Raw genomic sequence first — 22698 nt, 5'->3', positions numbered from 1 at the left:
TGAATGGGATGACATACGTTTTCTGTTTTCATTGACCAAACATAACTTTGTGTAACTATGAGCTTTCTGACTGGACAACAACAAGCAGCAACTACGCTGCTTTCAAGCCAGCAGTCGTGTTGTGGCTCCTTTAAACTGACAAGCACGATCGAACGTTCAGTGAGTCACGTGATGAGCGACTAGAGCGACTAAAGCTGCCACAAATGTTTTTGACAGTCGTGCTTCTTGGGCGTCCGCGAGAGACTTTGCCTCTTTGGAAGCTTCTGGTGTGAACGTACAGTCAGGAGGCAGGTTGGATGGGTCACGAAAATCTTTCTCCTCGAGTCACGTGTTCAGATCTGTGTGAACTTTGAGTCGTGTTGATGGTTCATGTTTCTGTTCCTAAACCTAACCTCTGTGACTTTACGATAAATATGTAACTGTCAGTTCAGGACAAAACGTCATCCATGCAGATTCGTAGGATATCATACGAAGTGTTCTTTGAGGATACGTGACAATACGACAGCATGATGAATGTTTGATTATAAACAGACTGACGGAGCTGCTGGCGTCCGACTGGCTGTGAGCTGGTCACATGTCAGTAGAGGGGGGAGGGGCATAGCGCAGCACGCTCTGTTTGTTTACCAGAACGTTGATGGGTTTTTTGGGGTGTCGAGAGGAAACATGTCAGAGTTAGTATCTGTAGAAAAACCAAAACTGCTCCTGTGTGATGACATTTAGGATCTGAAGCTGACGATCGAGGTGTTCTCACTGACCGCCAGGCTTTGAGGTGAATTTTGTCAGACGCAGTGTTTCTATTTGTTCCTGTGGTTCAGTTTGAAAGCGCTGCGGTGGACGAGGAACAGCTGATTCGTGAAGTTGAAATGAGGAGTGATCTCTACGACACCTTCGTATTTAACTACGGAGAGCTGACTGAGGTGTCAGCTGACTGCAGGGAGCTGAACGTCTCATCACTGATAACAAGCGTCCTGTAGTAGCTGATATAAAGAACTCACCCGTCTGTTCAGTGGTCACGTCTCCAGTCTGACCTGCAGCTCACAGCTCAGAGCGACGTGGTTTGTTTACCTGATGTCACAGACGAGCAGTTTGAACAGACTCAATGTGGACGAAGAGCTCCGATGTTACAAGATGCTACGTGATAGTCAGACGCTCACTTCCTGTCGGGGCACAGTGTCGTCCTGTTTCGCTGCTGAAGCTGCTGTGTGAGTGGGATCAGATCTCGTGGTCAAACCCAGAATATGGAGTCATTTCTCTTACACCAGATCAACCCCAAAAGATCATCACGATGGTGACACATGATCGACTAAAAGACCAAAAAAAAAAAAAAAAAAAGATTCTTTATTTAACCTGAGGGAAGTGAAGGCACCCAGTATCTTATTACACAACACATACAGTTACACACAGGGACGGAGAAATAAGAATAAACCCACACAGTGAGATGTCAGTCTGGTCCCAGGACGACGACACACAGCTGTTACTGCGCACTGAGAGTCAGAAAACACAGTGAAGCCTCCACATTGAGAAAGGTCAAATTTCACAGTGTTGAACACAAAAATTAACGTACACAAAATAATACGACGACATGAAGGAAACAGCAAACTAAAAAAGAAAAAATACTGCATATGAACATAAACCTCAGTAACAGAAACAAAATGTAACATAGAATTTTAAAAGAACCTTTCACGCCCAACGTCCTGGATCATTTTTACTTTATTATATTATTGTTTTATTTCTGGACGTGTTTGTGGGACTTTATCATCTAACTAATCATCACTTTCATTATTACAAACACAGACATGCGTCTTTAGGTTGTGGACAGGTCGTAGTTTCCTGTCAGAGGTCATGGTGTACTCAGTCCAGCAGGTGGCGTCTCTGTTCCTTCTGCTTATCACACTGAGGCTAATTGGATTAAGCCCCGCCCCCGCCTGTCAGAGCTGCAGGTGGACTGTCACAGACCTGAACACACTCAGACCTGATGAGTTCTGGTTTCACTGGGATACTCGTCTCTTTGTCTCTGCAGACTGACTGTGCTCTGTTTAAGGTAGGCTGGGATTTTACAGCTTCTGCACAAATATCATGTTTTTATTTAGAGCTGAAAGAATCAGACCTGAGATCAGCTGATCTGTTGTTATTGATCCGTCGTGTGACTAACGTGACAGTGAGCTGTGACAGACGTGTGAGTTTCTGTCAGTGTTTCAAAGCAACACGAAAACATTCAGGAACCAGAAATTAGTTTGTAATAATAATTAAACCTGTTAGCAGAACAACCAATCACAGCGCTCGGTGCAGTGACATAGAAACATGGACACCAAGAGTAACAGTGAGGAAATGTGTCTGTTAAATTTGGTGTTTATTGTTTAGAGTCTGGTTGGTGCGGACGTCACTTTGTGCCGACACCAAACGCTCTGATTGTCACGGCTCTTCATGGAGGCGTTGCCATAGCAACGGCCCGTCATGCTCGTGGGTAGTGCAGAGATCATGGAGCTTGACCTGAAGCTCCGCCCACCCGTACTCTGCTGGTGATTGGATATTGATCTGTGTGTGTGTCTGTCAGCACCACTTCCTGTTTGTCTCTGTGTCCTGTCACATGACCAGACTCTTTATCACCATGGAAACTAATTGACTTTAACTCTGTTACATAACAGAGGTGCTGTCACTCTGCTGACATCATCATCACCACGGCAACAACACAGTTCATACTGATTTATACTGGTGTTACTGGTGTTAAATGGTTTATACTGGTTTATACTGGTCTACAATGTAGTGGTTTATCGTTTACTGTGAGTCTTTGCACTGGTCTGTTCCTGTGTACATTGGTTTATACTGGTTGATACTGGTCTATATTGGATTCTAAAGGTTCACACTGGTTTGAAATCTGATCAGTGGTTTATGTTGTCTTTTACTGGTCATACTGGTCTCATATTCTCACATTTAACACACCTCCAGTATCAGGTGAGGTCTCGGTGCAGTCAGCCAATCAGATCACACCACAGTCCTCCTGTCTGTCTGATCAATGATCATATTGATGACCGAGGAAACGATCACTGAGTGCTGAATACCAACCCGATGTTGGTCAGTGAGCCGATGACAAACAGCTTCATCATCACACACAGACGTTAAACTTTACTGACACATCCAGCAGCTGGTGTTTGGTGTCCGGAGCAGGTGATTGGTCAGATCTGAGGAGGGGGCGGGGTCAGTTGTAATGTGTAATCTCTTCTGGTTCTTTTCTCTCTCTGAGGGCTGGATGTCCTAATCTGAGTAATCCTCATCATCACAGATTACACACACACACACACACACACACACACACACACACACACAAATGAATGAATGAATGAATGAATGAATGAATGAGGGTTCAATAATCTTGTTAGATGTAGTTTCCATCTCGAATCATTGGATGGTTGAAACTCTTCTTCTTTGGCAGTTTGAGGAGACGATGTTAAAGATGATCATAAATCCATGAATGTATCTGTTGATCAATTGATCTATCGATCGATACGTTGAGTGTTAGTTATTGAGTGAATGCAGAGCAGTAAAAGCTTCCGTGTTTCCCTCTGAGGTGGAGCAGAAAGAGAAGGCTGCAGGAAGTGGAAATACTCAGGTGAAGTTCCTCAGAGTTGTATTTGAGTAAATGTACTCTGAGTGAAGCAGCTTGATTCAGTGTGTGTGTGTGTGTGTGAGTGTGTGTGTGAGTGTGTGTCTTGTGTAGGAAGTCGTACAGGTGTATAATGCAGGTGAGAGAGCTGCTGGTAAACGAGGGGTTAATCCTCCCACAGCGAGGCATTTGAGGCACGCAGGAACTCTGACACTCCCATCTGATAATCCTCCCACAGAGAGGAGGAGGTGAATGAATCTGTGACTCCACCTGATAACAGATCAGTCAGACAGGAAGTGATGCGTCGCCTTAGGAACGTACTGAGTACTAAATGTTCCTTCCTGTCTGTAACTGACCAATCGTGAGTCACTGAGACACCTGAGAAGTTTATTTCCTGAGACCTGAGGACAGAACCTCAGAGCTCGTTGGTTCCTTTTAACAAGCGCAGACAGGAAACATGTCGGACTCGTGCTCAGTTCATGTGTCAGAGGTGTTTCTGATATTCTGTCCACCCCGGCAGACAGAAGCTGAAGTCACAACGTGACTGTGTTGTGTTGCATCACGATGAGACGTTGTGGTTAAAGAACTCTGTTGTGTCTCCAGAACAGTGGGAACATTCTCCTGCGCTCTGGCTCCGCCCCTCCCAGACGCTCAGTGACACAAACAAACAAACCCCCCCTGAGAACAGCTGATCACTGCACCATCAGTCTGCCTCACACACACTGTGTTTAATGTTGGCTGGGGAAAACTCTGTCATCACAACACTGCAGACCTTCATCATCATCATCATCATCATCATCTGGAATCATACAACAATAAAAGTCAGCCCTGTGATAGTCTGGTGACCTGTCCAGGGTGAACCACCCAGTGTCAGCTGGGTTAGGCTCCGCCCCCACAACCCCTAACAGGATAAGAGGTTACAGAAAATGAATGAATGAACAGTTTATGATATTACACAATTATTATCAGTATCTTCAGTTACATTGACTTTTTAAACGAATGAAAACAGAAGGCTTTGTAGTTGAACAAACACTTATATATATATATATAAGTATAATTATGCACATTAAGTTTATGTTTCATTAAGTCCCGCCTCTTGGACGAAGACTGGCCAGTCATAGCATAGAATTGTCCAGGTAGGTCAAGGGTCCAACAACAACACAGCTGTGCTCCACAGACTCTCACTCAGTCATTTCACATATGCTTCAGTTTTGGTTTTGTGGATTTGGAGCTAAACATTGTGTCTGGAGACGTATTCTTAGAACAGTTCTTATGATGTCCTACAAAACGTAAAGTTACAGAGGTGAGGTTTAGGAATAGAAACACGGTGAGGATGTACCTTAAAATGACTCAAAGTTCACATGGATCCAAACACACGACTCCATCCACCCCAACCTGCCTCCGTACAAGCGCTCAGGACTGCTTCCTTGTTTACTGCCATCAGGTCATTGGTCATGTGATAGCAGCCTTTCAAAATACGTGGGCTATGTACAAATTTGGGGATCACAGCTGTTTGCAGGGAAACATACGAAACATTTGTGAGAACAGCCTGACTTGGAGCTCATCCTGTATCAATGATACTCGTTACCTGGAGAGGTCGGAAGGTGTTTTACGTTTCTTCCTCATTCCAAAATCAAAGTCCAACCCTGAAAAGTGCAGTTAGCTAGCTTTGGGGTGGCAGTAGCTCAGTCCATAGGGACTTGGGTTGGGAACCGAAGGGTCGCCAGTTCACGTCCCCGTGGACTGGAGAGGTGCCAGTTCACCTCCTGGGCACTACCGAGGTGCCCTTGAGCACCTGTCATGGGCAGCCCCAGTCTGACATCTCTCTGCATGTATAGGTCCTGTTTGTGCATGTGCGTGTTCGGACCTGTGTGTTAATGACAACAGAGTGAAAAAATTGAATTTCCCCTCAGGGATTAAAAAAAGTATATAAAATTAAATTTAAAAACAACTAATCTTAGCCGACTGAATGTAAACACCTTCTGCTTTTGCTTTTTAATGATTGTAACAGTGAATAAAGACTGACCTGTGAAGGGAAGCAGGGAAACTTCACTTATATTATAAACCAGCTCTGTGTCGTCGCTGTGTACAGATGAACAGGAGCTCCCTGCCTGGAGGTCCAGCAGCTAGTACCACAAGGGGGAGCAAAACACTGTTAATTTGCACACATTGTGACGAAATCTTCTGTCTCAATCATCAGTGATGTCTTGGTTCATTACCACACTGTGATCTAGCTTCTATATGTATATTTCTGAACTGTACTTGCTGCTGAGTCAGATTCACCATCTGTCCTGCTGCAGTCTGTTGGTGCAGAGTTCAAAGCTTCCTGTAGGTCAGTCAGTTAAAGGTCACAGCTCTGCAGCAGCTTACATCAAACTCTCTGTCAGCTTTGTCTCACTGTGGTATTAGTACTTTTCCTGCAGTAAGGTTGTGAACACAGGACGTATGTGGACACTGTGGTATTAGTACTTTCCCTGCAGTAAGGTTGTGAACGCAGGACGTATGTGGACACTGTGGTATTAGTACTTTTCCTGCAGTAAGGTTGTGAACGCAGGACGTATGTGGACACTGTGGTCTTAGTACTTTTCCTGCAGTAAGGTTGTGAACACAGGACGTATGTGGACACTGTGGTCTTAGTACTTTTTCTTGCAGTAAGGTTGTGAACGCAGGACGTATGTGGACACTGTGGTCTTAGTACTTTTTCCTGCAGTAAGGTTGTGAACGCAGGACGTATGTGGACACTGTGGTATTAGTACTTTAACTGTAGTAAGGTTGTGAACACAGGACGTATGTGGACACTGTGGTATTAGTACTTTTCCTGCAGTAAGGTTGTGAACACAGGACGTATGTGGACACTGTGGTATTAGTACTTTCCCTGCAGTAAGGTTGTGAACGCAGGACGTATGTGGACACTGTGGTATTAGTACTTTTCCTGCAGTAAGGTTGTGAACGCAGGACGTATGTGGACACTGTGGTATTAGTACTTTTTCCTGCAGTAAGGTTGTAAACACAGGACGTATGTGGACACTGTGGTATTAGTACTTTTCCTGCAGTAAGGTTGTGAACGCAGGACGTATGTAGACACTGTGGTATTAGTACTTTTCCTGCAGTAAGGTTGTGAACGCAGGACGTATGTGGACACTGTGGTATTAGTACTTTAACTGCAGTAAGGTTGTGAACGCAGGACGTATGTGGACACTGTGGTATTAGTACTTTTCCTGCAGTAAGGTTGTGAACGCAGGACGTATGTGGACACTGTGGTATTAGTACTTTTCCTGCAGTAAGGTTGTAAACGCAGGACGTATGTGGACACTGTGGTATTAGTACTTTTCCTGCAGTAAGGTTGTGAACGCAGGACGTATGTGGACACTGTGGTATTAGTACTTTAAATGCAGTAAGGTTGTAAACACAGGACGTATGTGGACACTGTGGTATTAGTACTTTTTCTTGCAGTAAGGTTGTGAACGCAGGACGTATGTGGACACTGTGGTATTAGTACTTTTCCTGCAGTAAGGTTGTGAACACAGGACGTATGTGGACACTGTGGTATTAGTACTTTTCCTGCAGTAAGGTTGTGAACGCAGGACGTATGTGGACACTGTGGTATTAGTACTTTTCCTGCAGTAAGGTTGTGAGCATGGGGACGTATGTGGACACTGTGGTATTAGTACTTTTCCTGCAGTAAGGTTGTGAACACAGGGCGTATGTGGACACTGTGGTATTAGTACTTTTCCTGCAGTAAGGTTGTGAGCAGGTCGTATGTGGACACTGTGGTATTAGTACTTTTTCTTGCAGTAAGGTTGTGAACGCAGGACGTATGTGGACACTGTGGTCTTAGTACTTTTTCCTGCAGTAAGGTTGTGAACGCAGGACGTATGTGGACACTGTGGTATTAGTACTTTTCCTGCAGTAAGGTTGTAAACGCAGGACGTATGTGGACACTGTGGTCTTAGTACTTTTCCTGCAGTAAGGTTGTGAACGCAGGACGTATGTGGACACTGTGGTCTTAGTACTTTTCCTGCAGTAAGGTTGTGAACGCAGGACGTATGTGGACACTGTGGTATTAGTACTTTTCCTGCAGTAAGGTTGTGAACGCAGGACGTATGTGGACACTGTGGTATTAGTACTTTTCCTGCAGTAAGGTTGTGAACACAGGACGTATGTGGACACTGTGGTATTAGTACTTTTCCTGCAGTAAGGTTGTGAACGCAGGACGTATGTGGACACTGTGGTCTTAGTACTTTTCCTGCAGTAAGGTTGTGAACGCAGGACGTATGTGGACACTGTGGTATTAGTACTTTAACTAAAACAGAAGCAGGTGTTTGAATTTGACCTCAGATGCCAGATGTTAAGGGATGTTTTAAGGATGCAATTCAAAGACCAAATGTCTTTAGTCATGTGACAATGCATAGTACATGCAGTGGGGGATTTCTTCTGCTGCTGTTTATTTTTCTGTATGACCTTCAGTAACGGTTCCCCTCCTTAAACTTTTGATCCTGTAATAACTCCTCTTCCTCCTGCTCCTTTCCTCCTTCCCTTCCTTCCTTCCTTTAATAACTCCTCCTCCCTCTGTGGTCCCTCCTCCTGTGTTATCTCCCCTCGCTCCCTCTCTGAAGTTAAAGTCTGTGTGTTCATGTGTTTGACTTCACTCTGGGGAGCCTTCAGGTGTCTTCAATGCTGCGGGAAAACTGAATGTTTTCATATGGTTCTGTAACGTCTGAGAGGAAGTCTGTAAAGTTTGTAGTGACAGATCATATTTGAGTTGATGGGGTATCAGAGGAGCATGTGGCGCAGTCTGGCCGGAGGAGGAGGAGGAGGAGGAGATGTGGCTGTGGTGAGGTGTTCATGTTCAGAGGAGGAGGTGAAGATCTCCTTCAGGAGTGTTGGGGAGGAGCGGCGGCTCAGACCAGTGTTTGTCCGTCGCTGGTTCGGTGAGTCTCTGCAGAGTGTCGACAGCTTGATGTCTGCAGGTTTCTTTAGTTTTTATCTGCAAAAGAATTAGTTATAAACACACATGCACACGTCTGTCTCAGCATCACCAAACAGTGGAGAAGTGGACTCCTGCACAGGCTGACTAATGACACGATTGTTTTATAAATATATATGTACACATGCTTTATATCAACTCAACCTAAAACTGAAAAGTGTGGACGTTGGAAGTTTTCTTGGAAATGCTTTAAAACTCAAAGTTGTCTCATGTAAATGTGAGATAAACTCTGTTTCTGGTGTGTGAATGAACGTGATGTGTGTCTGAGTGTGTGATGACAGAAAACGAGCTGTAATCTGTGTGACGGCTGCAAAGGTCAAAGTTCAGCTGTGTGTGTGTTTGAAAGTAAACGCTGAGCTGTGACTGGTCCACACGCTCTCATGGTGTCATGTTTAAGTGGCTGGAGTCCATAAATCCCCTTCCTGCTGGGTCAGTGAACGCCTCGCTGACTTCACACTGGCAGGAAGCCAAACAGCTAACGGACAGAGCGAGTGTGTGTGTGTGTGTGTGTGTGTGTGTGTGTGTGTGTGTGTGTGTGCAGTTTGAATCTGTTTTCATTCAAACACTGGGACAGACGGTCTCATGTTGTCGACTGTAGAAAGTTTGAAGTTTTAAACAAGTTGAAGAAGTTTGTGTTTAGTTCAGTTTCCTGCTGTTTGACCTCCAGTCTGACACAAACACATTAATAATTAAAAACTTCACACAGCAGCCGTCCTGTCAACATGAATAAATCTGTGTTAATGCTGCATTCAGGCAACCTCAGCAGAACTTTAAAGCTACCTGTGATGAATTCATTGTGTCAGTCAGCGTCCACACGGTCAGGAAACTCCTGGAAAAGTCATTAAATTAGAAAAACTGTTTGGAGTTAGCAGGGTGTTTTGGAAAAGTTTAGAACATTGTTTTGGCTGTTTAAAATATGTTTAAACATGTTGAACATTATGTAACAAATGCAGCTTTTATTACTGATTTAAAATCTGCTGCTGAGCTGTGAGACTGTTGAAAGGTCCAGTGTCAAGTTATTGGTGTGTGCAGTTTTTAAATTAGCAAACACCAGCAAAATACATCTGATCTGCAATATACGTAATCAATTAAATTAGAGTTGGAGTCTGACTTGAAAGGTTTTTGTTGTCTGTAGAAAACATTAAATCTGTTGGTGTTTTCTCATCAGCAGTTGGTTATTCTTTATACAGCTCTGCAGGGATGATGTGTGTCTGTAGTCCGACCCTGAAGTTAGCGTTGCCCTGGTTCCCTCAACAAAGAGCCAATCAGATTGTTCCATTGGTTTTGGATTATTGCACAAAATAAATATATGTTTCTGATCCTTCGGGTTTTGTTCAGTGAGATGATCTTCACTAATGAACTTTGTGATTATTGAAGAATTAATTCAATCAGCAGAAGTAAAAAGCTAACATAATGCTGTAAACAAACTACACCACGGTCACACGACTTAACGTCACCACAACCAGGCCGTAAACAGACTACACCACGGTCACATGACTTAACGTCACCACAACCAGGCCGTAAACAAACTACACAACGGTCACATGACTTAACGTCACCGCCACAACCAGGCCATAAACAAACTACACAACGGTCACATGACTTAACGTCACCGCCACAACCAGGCCGTAAACAAACTACACAACGGTCACATGACTTAACGTCACTGCCACAACCAGGCCGTAAACAGACTACACCACGGTCACATGACTTAACGTCACTGCCACAACCAGGCCATAAACAGACTACACCATGGTCACATGACTTAACGTCACCACAACCAGGCCATAAACAAACTACACAACGGTCACATGACTTAACGTCACCACAACCAGGCCGTAAACAGACTACACCACGGTCACATGACTTAACGTCACTGCCACAACCAGGCCGTAAACAGACTACACCATGGTCACATGACTTAACGTCACCGCCACAACCAGGCCGTAAACAAACTACACAACGGTCACATGACTTAACGTCACCGCCACAACCAGGCCGTAAACAAACTACACAACGGTCACATGACTTAACGTCACCACAACCAGGCCGTAAACAGACTACACCACGGTCACATGACTTAACGTCACTGCCACAACCAGGCCGTAAACAAACTACACAACGGTCACATGACTTAACGTCACCACAACCAGGCCGTAAACAGACTACACCACGGTCACATGACTTAACGTCACCGCCACAACCAGGCCGTAAACAAACTACACAACGGTCACATGACTTAACGTCACCGCCACAACCAGGCCGTAAACAAACTACACAACGGTCACATGACTTAACGTCACCACAACCAGGCCGTAAACAGACTACACCACGGTCACATGACTTAACGTCACCGCCACAACCAGGCCGTAAACAAACTACACAACGGTCACATGACTTAACGTCACTGCCACAACCAGGCCGTAAACAGACTACACCACGGTCACATGACTTAACGTCACTGCCACAACCTGGCCGTAAACAAACTACACCACGGTCACATGACTTAACGTCACTGCCACAACGGGGCCGTAACGTTTTGTTCGCTGTGATGACGTTCTGTAGTCTCATTTAGACATTTGTTAGAGACACATAGAAGCTTCTTCACGGTGGGGTATTTGCTTACTTATTTCATGCAGCAGAACAAAACGTGTAAATTGAGCTTGTGTGAACCGCAGACCTTATTGCAGACATCAAACTAAAAACCCACTGACTTTGAGATGAGGGAACAGGAAGCTCTCAAATGCTAACTCATTTCCATGTTTTAGGACTTGATTTCCTGGCGGACGCCATAATAAAAATAATAATAGATCATTAACAAAAATATGTTGTACTTGTAAGAAAAGATTTTTGTTTTTAATTGTTTTTTGACTTGTGTTTTAGAACAGTTGATTCTGACCATTAGCATGCTAACATTAAACAATTTAACACGTTTTCATGCTAACATTTGATATGTATCTCATGTTAATTATTAGTTTAAGGTTGCTGTGACTCAATAGCTTACTATTATTTTGCAACCTACCTTTAGCATACTAACATGCATACATGTGGTGTGTTAGCATGACATGCTAACAGCGTGTTGGACTGACTGTAACACTGCTGTTGAGTAGCATCACAGTTAGCATTGAACTTTCACTGTCAAACATTTTGTTGTTGTTAACTGTGAATATATTTTTCAGTTTTCTGGTCTGAATGTTTGGTGGTTGTCTTTTCTCTGTCTCAGGTGGACTGTCAGTGTCTCTGCTCTTCAGATATTTAGTGAAACCCTCCGAGGAGTGGTTAGCCGGTATGTTTACCAAAAACCACATGGCGGCCATTTTGAGCAGTGAAGGCGGGAAACTGTGGCAGCGCTTTACCACAAACATTTATTAAAAGATAACACGCTATGTAGAAACCTAAATTTAGAGAAAAATCATTCACACATTTATGCTAGCTGGTCACTTTTAGCATGTTTTATTTTTCTTTATTTTATTAGTTTCAGATAAATACAAAAGTGAATAAAAATATTGAAGTGCAGGGTAGAAACCTGAACAGGTTTATATAAAAACCACCCAGAGGACACAGAAATGTTAAAATACACACTAACAATACATTTTAAATACTAGAACTTTAACATACAGATAAAATTTAAATTTAAAGTAATCGTCGTACCAACAGTATAAAGATCAGTTCCTAAAAGTGATCAATATTGTTGTAAATGAAATGGTTTTGATAGAACTTTTTTATTTTAGCCCAACATTTATGGTGTTGGTGTAAAATGCTATCAGGCTAACATTTAGCATCATGTTAATGTGTAATAGGGGAGACCGGGACGGTTGCAGCACTTGATGCATTTCTTTTAGTTACTCTGAGACTGTTTGATCGAGACCAAACAAATGTGTGTATCTTGAACTGACATGTCTCTGCTAATTACCGATAGTACTGAAACATGACCATGTGTGACATGTTGTTCACAATATTTATCTGAATGGAAGAAGTCAGCTGACCTCGACCCTGGGTGTTAATATTTAGCACAATAACAACATGATAATAAGCAATAACATGAGCACGTCCAGTGTTTGATTTTGATGCACTGAAAAAAAGTTTTCTAGATATTTTGAATTTCTCTTTTTTTAAACTTTAGACAACATGTGTTTTTAAATCTGCTCAATAAATGTTTTTTTATAATAAACACATTTATAATTCTGCTGCTTTATTTTTGTGTTGGACATTAAAATATATTTTAAAAACAATTTGCTGAAAATGAACATCAAATCAAAAGTAACTGAACTGTTTGCAGAGTTCATGTCAACATGTCACGTCAGTGCACAATTACCGATGAGAATATTGATGAGAATATTGATCTGACAGACGTCATTCATACGTTTAAAGTCACAGTGAAATTTGATTTATATTCGAGTCGTTTGTCCAGTTTTCTCCCATCGGAGCTGAACATGGCCGCCGTGTGAACACATGAATGTGACATCACAGAGAATCACAGCATGCTCCACTAATCACAATAACTAATCTAATCATGAATCAATCAGTGTTAATGATCTGATCAGACCAGCCTGTCAGATGTGATTGAACTGATCCATGAAGCTGATTGGTGGATTTCTTCACAGTTTACAAACCTGTTGTGACGGATTCTTAAAATTCCTCAGCAGATAAAAATAACCTTAAACTCTTCTGATGTTTGAGACGTGCATGAGTCATCGTCTGACTCCTGGACGGGGGGGCGTGATCGAACCTGGGTGTGCTGACAGATTTATTTCAGCTCAGAGTTTCTGCTGTTACATCAGATCGTCTGTTCCAGGAGCAGCAAACAAACTGAAGCTCAGACGTGTCTGTGGTGGAACATCAGAGTTTGATCACAGCAGCTCCTGCTGGACAAAATGTCACCGACCTGCAACAGTCAGTGTGTGTCTGTGTGTGTGTCTGTGTGTGCATGGTGTGCGTCCTGTGTCTGTTTGGAGAACTGGTTGTGTGTGTCATGAAGATGAACACAGCACATGTGTAAGATACGGTACACACAGGAACTGTAGGGGCAGAAACATACTCATCTAACTTATCAACATGTCAATCAATCAATCAATCAATTCAATTCAATCAGTTTTATTTATAAAGCCCAATATCACAAATCACAGTTTGCCTCACAGGGCTTTACAGCATACGACATCCCTCTGTCCTTATGACGCTCACAGCTGATCAGGAAAAACTCCCCAAAAAACCCTTTAACGGGGAAAAAACATGGTAGAAACAACATGTGTTTGTTAAACATCATCGATGATGTGCCGCTGATGTTTTTTCTGCTGTTGAAGATAACTATATCGTGACCTCCTCAAGTGTCACCACCCTGGTAGTCAAAATGACCTGGCCCAGCGTCGGCCCAGACTCGGCACACCAGAGGTCATAATTAAGGCCTCGTGTGTTTGACCGACTCGGCTCAGAGACTTGGGATGGAAAAAGTCTGGAGGAGGCGTCATGTTTTCAGGTCGTCCATCACATCCTTATATCTCAAGAACGCCTCAGGGGAGTTTCTTTGAATTTGGCACAAACATCCACTTGGACCGAAGAATAAACTGATCAGAAGGTCAGTGTGACCTCACAAAACATGTTTTTGTCCATAACTGAAGACTGGACTGGTGGGAGGAGTCATACAACCACAGGACGGGGATTCTAGTTATTTAGGTCTTTGGTCTCTGGTGCTTTTTATTTTATATGAAGCTGATCTGAGCTGTGTTCTGATTGGTCGGTGTCATCCTGACGCCATCACTTCAATTAGACCTGTCCTCTGACTGACTGTCATTCACCCCCTCTGTCCTCAGAGTCCCCCCGCCTGTCCACTGCCTCCATCAGCAGCAATGAGCGTGCTCCGTCAGCCACGCCCTCGGACTCCTCCGACCGCCGCCCGGTAAGCCTGATCTCAACGCTATCCTCGGGCTCCGGGTCCTCCAGAGACGACAACCTCGCCCCACCGCCGTCCACACAAACGTCTGACGTAGACTTGGACCTGAGCCCTGCGGGGGGCGCTGCAGAGGGCGAGGGGGGATCGTTGCCATGCTCAGACCCTGACAGGAAGGGGCGGAGCCCCGTCCTCACACACAACAACAACAACAACAAAGAGTCCACGCCGGGTCGAGCGTCCAGCCGCCGTCGCCAGGCGTCACCGTTCATCAGCAGGAGCATGGCGCCAAACCCTCAGCTGACCTACCTGGACCGCGTTGTCATGGAGATCATTGAGACGGAGAGGATGTACGTCAGAGACCTGCGCATGATCGTAGAGGTGAGTCACTGAGGACGCTGTCGTCCAATCAGCTGCAGGAGAGTAAACAGGTCAAAATACCAACTCCTGTAGAAGAAACCAATTAATGTCCATCAGGGGGAGTGGCAGGGTCCACCACCAGGGACAGACAGACAGACAGACAGACAGTGAGACAGACAGGCAGTGAGACAGACAGACAGACAGACAGACACACAGACACACAGACACACAGACAGGGACAGGCAGTGAGACAGGGACAGGCAGACAGGCAGACAGACAGACAGACACACAGGCAGACAGACAGACAGACACACAGACAGACAGACACACAGACAGACAGACAGGGACAGACAGTGAGACAGGGAGAAGCAGACAGACAGACAGACAGACAGACAGACAGACACACAGGCAGACAGACAGACAGACACACAGGCAGACAGACAGACAGACAGACAGACAGACAGACAGACAGACAGACACACAGGCAGACAGACAGACAGACAGACAGACAGACAGACACACAGACAGACAGACAGACAGACAGACAGACACACAGGCAGACAGACAGACAGACACACAGACAGACAGGCACACAGACAGACACACAGACAGACAGACAGGGACAGACAGTGAGACAGGGAGAAGCAGACAGACAGACAGACAGACAGACGGACAGTGAGACAGGGAGAGAAATATTGATTTCAATCTAAATAAAAAATCAGAATGATGCTGTAAAAAGATGATGTCATCAACTATAGATTCTACGTCTGACACTTTTATTATTATTATTGTTTTATTATTTTGTCTTCATGAGTTTTTTAATCAGTGAATACACAGAAACAGTTTGAAGTCTTCATCTGAGGACAGAGGACGTCCGTCTAAATAAAGACACTGTCTATAATTAACTGGTTAAGACGTTACGGATTAGCTGATTATGTAACAGTGAGGATCACAGATAAACCTGTCCCTGCAGGCTGCCGTACAAACTGTCCTCAGAGACACACTGAGGGACACTCGTCCTGCACAGAGACAGAGACACAGAGACACAGAGACAGAGACAGAGACAGAGAGAGACCAAGACATAGACACACTGATGGACACTGAATGAAATGAAAATGTATGAATGTAATATGTCAACATATCAGTCAATCAATCAATCAATCAATCAATCAATCAATCAATCACAGTGCTGCTCCCCAGCAGTCTCTACACGATCTATAGCAGTGATCCAAAGTGTTTCTGTGTGTCAGCAGTTAATCTCACAAACTACTGGACCAGTAGCCTCATATTTAGTATTCACACATATGGCTGGATGTTTGACGACCTCTCGCAGTTACAGCGATTCACAATCCTCAAATCCATTTTACTGATCAGTTATATTCTGTCTGTGGAGAAGAAACAATCTGGTCTGAACTAGTGAGAAGCACAGCAGCTGTTAGCAGTTAACTCAAAGAAGAAGAACAGCAGCTGTTAGCAGTTAGCAGCTAAGTCAAAGAAGAAGAACAGCGGCTGTTAGCAGTTAGCAGCTAACTCAAAGAAGAAGAACAGCGGCTGTTAGCAGTTAGCAGCTAACTCAAAGAAGAAGAACAGCAGCTGCTAGCAGTTAGCAGCTAACTTAAATCTTAGATTTAATTCTTTTTATTCCATTTTATTTTTTCCTTATATATTTTTAATTCACAACATAAATTACAATTCAAATGAAATAAGAACAAAATGCTGGAACGTTAATAAACTGTTGTGAAACAAATAATTAATAATTAATACGTGTTCAAATAAAAAGAATAAAAACATCAGTGTTAAATGATAAAAATAAAACATCTTTAAAACCATAAAATATTTTTTTTACTCAGAGTTGAAAATATTTGATTTGATTGAGATGTGATTGCTCTGAGTATTGATCCAAACAGAAAGTAATCAGATTACAGTGATGTCAGTTTGTCCCCTGCTGGACGAACCGAGATGTGACAGGAAGAGTCTGAAAACTTTAATTTTATTCACAGTGACAGACCTTTGTTCTGACTCTGAATTTAAATCTCTCCTTCCCTTTCTTCCTCCCATCTCACATCCTGCCCCCCCCCCCCCTTCAGGACTACCTGGCCCACATCATCGATCAGTGTGATCTGTCGATCCGTCCGGAGCAGGTCTGCGCTCTGTTTGGAAACATCGAGGACATCTACGAGTTCAACAGGTGACACAGTAGATTATAACAATAATCAATAATCAATATGAGCCATCAGCATTCACACATGGACGTGTTGTCTGAATGTTGCTGTAACGTTTCCTCAGGGTTAGAGCTGGCTGAGCTTCATGTGGGAGGGTGAGTTTGTTTTTCAGAGCAGGACGTCCACACTGCAGCGTGCTGTGTGCAACGTGTGGCGTGCTGTGTGCAACGTGTGGCGTGCTCTGTGGTGGTCGATGATGATCTGGACACACGTGGTCACATGATTTGTGGTTACATGTGATCATGTGACCATCACCACCTCCTGCTGCTCATCCATCTATCCATCTTCTAACGGCTTCTTCCTCTTGAGGGTTGCGGGGGGTGGAGCCTATCCCAGCTGACAATGGGCGAGAGGCAGGGTTCACCCTGGACAGGTCACTCCTGCTGCTCAGTTTCTGCTCATTCAGAGTCACAGCAGGAGAAACTTCCTAAAATCTGACGGCTAACAAACTACTGAAATCACAACATGGACAAATCCAGGGAAAAATATTATTTAAACTGTCACAATAATTTTAGTAAAGTGTCAGAAAAATATGAATGAAATCACTGAATTTGAATAAATGTCCGGAAAGAAAAATAGTGAAACGACACAAAAATATTTGCAAAATGTTCAAAGAATATTTTTAAAATGACCAAAAAATATCAGTAAAGTATCTGAGACATAGTTTCTGTTTTTTAAATGGCTGAAAATCATTTTTTCTATTTTTTTTAAATGCCCACAGGAGCTGCAGTACAATGTGTCCAATGTGTCATTATAAATCAGTGTCATGCAAACATTAGTTACAGATTAATAATAATGATTGAACAGATTCTTCATATTCAGAACAACAACAACAACAACAATAATAATAACTGAACATAAACTGTTCATCAGTGATTTTTATCAGATATTATTTATAAAGTTAAAGTGTTTCTGTGAGAGCTGAGCACAAACTGATGTGACAGCTCCACCTGCTGGTTAGGTGTCATCATTACATCTCCTGTCAGAGATGAGGGGGAGCAGGGGGAGGAGGAGGAGATCAGCTGACATGTTTCTGTTCATATCAAAGATTGAAAGATTTTTCTTGGTTTGTTCTGAAGATTTAAGAAGTCACAACAGATTTATTCACACTGATAATCTTTTCTTGGCGTTTGGAGTTTCCTTTGGGTCGTTCAGTGTTTGAAAGTGATGAAGAGTCAGAGTGATGAAGGTGAAGATTAATGATAAGGACGTCAGCAGTTCTCTCTGACGTCTTTACAGTTCAACACTCTGAGACTCAAAGGTTCTCTCAGGAGCTTTTCATCACGTCACATGATCTTCATCAGCTGAGACGCTCCTCACTGATCCGTCCATGGTCACATTCACACATCTGAAACATGAGTAAATAGCAGTGTTCCCACGTTCATGGAAAAAGTTAGGAAATATAAAGAAGCCCTTTTTTCCAGACCTGGAAAAGGTTTGGCATTATCCAGATGTTTTGGGAAAGTTTGGAATGACATTATTTTGTCTTTTGTTTCTAATCTGTTGATAAAAACTCTGAGTCACGTCTGACGTTACACAGACCGTCACTAATGTGAGATCCACTGCTGCTGCTCTGTGACTGTCACAGGTTAATGAAATGTGTGTTTGGTAGATTATTTCTTTGCTGTAACGAAGCTTCTTGTCAATAAATCTTATTCCGTTGGAAAGCCTGTTTATTTCCCTTTTAAATGGAGCCACATTTGTAAGGATCATGCATTTTGTGGGATGAGCAGCAGAGCTGAGTATGTGGGTTGCATCCATGAAAGATTTTCTGTTGGCAACTCTTGTTTTAAGCTTGTGCCCCCCCCCAAAGATTTGCCAAATCTCTTGGCAACTCTTGTTTTAAGCTTGTGCCCCCCCTCCTTGACCAGTGAGCATGTGCCCTGCTACAGTGGTCACTTGGTGTTTGCTCCAAGAATCAGCATGCCACCATTGACTGATCTTGATAGGGCCTGTGTGATAGGGTGAGTTAAGCTGGTGTTCCGCAAAACCAAGTTGCAGCATTATTTAAAGTGAGCCCTGCTACCATCTGCAAACTGAAGGTTATAAGTTCCATATAACGGGGATCAGAGACAGGCTGAAAAGTGGGCGTCCGAAGAAGATGTCACCCCAAGACGACCGTTTCCTCATCCTGTCAGCACTTAGGAACCGTAGGCAGTCTGCTACAGATTTGCAGTCAAGGTTTGCAGGGCGACATGGACGACGGCTCTCTTCCCAGACAATCCGGAACAGACTGCATGCAGCCAATCTCCAGTCTCATAGGGCTGCCAGGAGGCCTGCAACTGCTGCCCTTGACCGTCAGGCTCATGTGTGCTGGTGTCGGCAACACGTGCACTGGAACCTGAACATGTGGAGGAACGTTAAGTTCAGCAATGAGTCCAGATTCTGTCTGCAGCAGTTGGATTGTAGGGTCAAAGTGTGGAGAAGACATAGAGGACACTTTGCTGATTGCTGCACCGATAGAGTAACATCTTTTGGTGGAGGCAGTGTGATGGTGTGGGGAGGCATCTCCCTCACTGGATAAACAAAGCTTGTCATCATTGGAGGCGACCTCATTGCAGAGAGACATGGAGATGATATTCTGCAACCAGTGGCAATCCCATATCTCCACAGTCTGGGACTGAACTCTATCCTCCAAGATGACAACGCTCGCCCCCACAGAGTGGAGTTTATCAGAGACTACCTCCAGACTTTGGGAGTGGAGAGGAGGGACCTGCCAGCAGTCCTGACCTCAGGAGGAGGTGCCAGGCTGATGACCAGCATGAGGAGGAGGTGCCAGGCTGGTGACCAGCATGAGGAGGAGGTGCCAGGCTGATGTGGCTGTGTATGGTTCCTCCACACGCTACTGAGGCTCCTGTTTGTTAAATGAATAAACTGTTAAATTGCCAAAATGTCTTGTTTCTTCAGACTTCAATCATCCAATCCACCAAACAAGAGTCAACAGCAAAAAAAAAGCTGTTTGGCATTGGCAGAGAAGATTTGGCAAATTTTTTCACGGGCACAACCCACATACTCAGCTCTGCTGCTCATCCCACAAATACGTGATCCTTACAAATGAGGCTCCATTTAAAAGGGAAATAAACAGGCTTTCCAACGGTATAAGATTTATTGACAAGAAGCTTCGTTACAGCAAAGAAATAATCTACCAAACACACATTTCATTACTTTTTGTGCTTCGTTATGTGTGAGCCCTGTGATGGTTTCTAATAATGATTCATTATAATTAGTGACACAGCTGATGAAGACAGTGAGAGGTGATCAAAATCTCCAGAACTGTTACTGAAGGGTTTTTATCTAACTGCTGTTTAAAGGTTTAACTTCACACTGGAGTCTCAGTGTCTCAGTGACTGACGGTGTTTCCTGTCCACAGCGAGCTGCTTCAGGCTCTCGACCTCTGTGACAACGACCCCGTCGCCGTCGCCAGGTGCTTCGTCATGAAGGTGAGAAATGCCGTCAGTCAGAAGGTTGTCGGTTTGAAACCTGAGAGAAGTTTAAAGTTTCTTATTCAAACAACAGAAAACGTCTTGTGTTTTCAGATAATAATCTTTGTTTGTGGAGGAAGTTTTTATTTTTCATATCGATGCCACGCCAGGAAAACAAAGATCAGTATCAGGTAAAAAAAACAAACATGAAAAGTTTCTTGTTCTGACAAATTGTTTTTCACATTGTAACCTGATACTGATCAGTTTATGTTGCTGCCGTGGTGTCGATATATTTCTCTAAATAATTTTCTATAAATCAAACTTCAGGTGTGAATTTGATGTTGTTTTAGTAAAATATATTTGTAGTGATGAAAATGGCGTCTGTGTTTATGAGCGAATGGAAGCCGAGAGGTTTTTGTAGGATTTGTTTCAAATGATTTAGTTGTTTGTTCGGATCATTAAAATTCAGATAAACGAGCTCCAGCTGACGACTGCAGGTCCGTCTTTTATTTCTTGCAGTGTGAACATTTCGCTGATCGCTGAATGGATTTATGATTTGTATTTATTTTTTGACGTTGCTTTGTAAAATCTTAATCTGAACTCTGCCCCCTGCTGGTCAGAGCAGGTGAAACACCTGACTGACAGCTGCTGATGGTTCATCTCTCTGTCTCCTTTCAGAGCGAGTACTTTGAGATCTACACACAGTACTGCACCAACTACCCAAAGTGAGTCCTGCTGTTTGCTACCTGTTCACACCTGATGTCACCTGTTCACACCTGAATCTATCTGTTCACACCTGAATCTATCTGTTTACACCTGAATCTATCTGTTTACACCTGAATGTATCTGTTCACACCTGAATCTATCTGTTTACACCTGAATCTATCTGTTCACACCTGAATCTATCTGTTCACACCTGATGTCACCTGTTCACACCTAAATCTATCTGTTTACACCTGATGTCACCTGTTCACACCTGAATCTGTCTGTTTACACCCGATGTCACCTGTTCACACCTGATGTCACCGGTTCACACCTGAATCTATCTGTTTACACCTGATGTCACCGGTTCACACCTGATGTCACCTGTTCACACCTGATGTCATCGGTTCACACCTGAATCTATCTGTTTACACCTGATGTCACCTGTTCACACCTGAATCTATCTGTTTACACCCGATGTCACCTGTTCACACCTGAATCTGTCTGTTTACACCCGATGTCACCGGTTCACACCTGATGTCACCGGTTCACACCTGAATCTATCTGTTCACACCTGATGTCACCTGTTCACACCTGATGTCATCGGTTCACACCTGAATCTATCTGTTCACACCTGATGTCACCGGTTCACACCTGAATCTATCTGCTCACACCTGATGTCACCTGTTCACACCTGATGTCATCGGTTCACACCTGAATCTATCTGTTCACACCTGATGTCACCGGTTCACACCTGAATCTATCTGTTTACACCTGATGTCACCTGTTCACACCTGATGTCATCGGTTCACACCTGAATCTATCTGTTTACATCTGATGTCACCGGTTCACAGCTGATGTCACCTGCTCACACCTGAATCTATCTGTTCACACCTGAATCTATCTGTTCACACCCGATGTCACGTGTTCACCTGTTCAGATCTACACACAGTACTGCACCAACTACCCAAAGTGAGTCCTGCTGTTTGCTACCTGTTCACACCTGATGTCACCTGTTCACACCTGAATCTATCTGTTCACACCTGATGTCACCTGTTCACACCTAAATCTATCTGTTTACACCTGATGTCACCTGTTCACACCTGAATCTATCTGTTTACACCTGATGTCACCAGTTCATACCTGAATCTGTCTGTTTACACCCGATGTCACCTGTTCACACCTGATGTCACCGGTTCACACCTGAATCTATCTGTTTACACCTGATGTCACCGGTTCACACCTGATGTCACCTGTTCACACCTGATGTCATCGGTTCACACCTGAATCTATCTGTTTACACCTGATGTCACCTGTTCACACCTGAATCTATCTGTTTACACCCGATGTCACCTGTTCACACCTGAATCTGTCTGTTTACACCCGATGTCACCGGTTCACACCTGATGTCACCGGTTCACACCTGAATCTATCTGTTTACACCTGATGTCACCTGTTCACACCTGATGTCATCGGTTCACACCTGAATCTATCTGTTCACACCTGATGTCACCTGTTCA

At 43.7% G+C, this 22698-nt stretch overlaps 1 protein-coding gene across 1 annotated transcript in view; it reads left to right on the top strand.

The window, feature by feature from the left end:
• The first annotated feature begins 8252 nt into the window (after window positions 1-8252).
• Window positions 8253-22698, top strand: part of LOC125896798 (pleckstrin homology domain-containing family G member 3) — a 33638-nt gene continuing 19192 nt past the window's right edge. Inside the window, exons 1-6 of the mRNA XM_049589670.1 lie at window positions 8253-8532; window positions 11812-11874; window positions 14396-14853; window positions 16920-17020; window positions 20425-20494; window positions 21155-21201. Coding sequence (XP_049445627.1) covers window positions 8367-8532; window positions 11812-11874; window positions 14396-14853; window positions 16920-17020; window positions 20425-20494; window positions 21155-21201 — 905 coding nt within the window. The 5' untranslated portion in view covers window positions 8253-8366. The remainder of the gene's footprint in view (window positions 8533-11811; window positions 11875-14395; window positions 14854-16919; window positions 17021-20424; window positions 20495-21154; window positions 21202-22698) is intronic.

The sequence above is a fragment of the Epinephelus fuscoguttatus genome, linkage group LG11 (genome assembly GCF_011397635.1).
Source record: "Epinephelus fuscoguttatus linkage group LG11, E.fuscoguttatus.final_Chr_v1".
Lineage (NCBI taxonomy): Eukaryota > Metazoa > Chordata > Actinopteri > Perciformes > Serranidae > Epinephelus > Epinephelus fuscoguttatus.
Note: the sequence above shows the minus strand (reverse complement) of the source record. Positions and strands in the feature narration are given on the sequence as shown.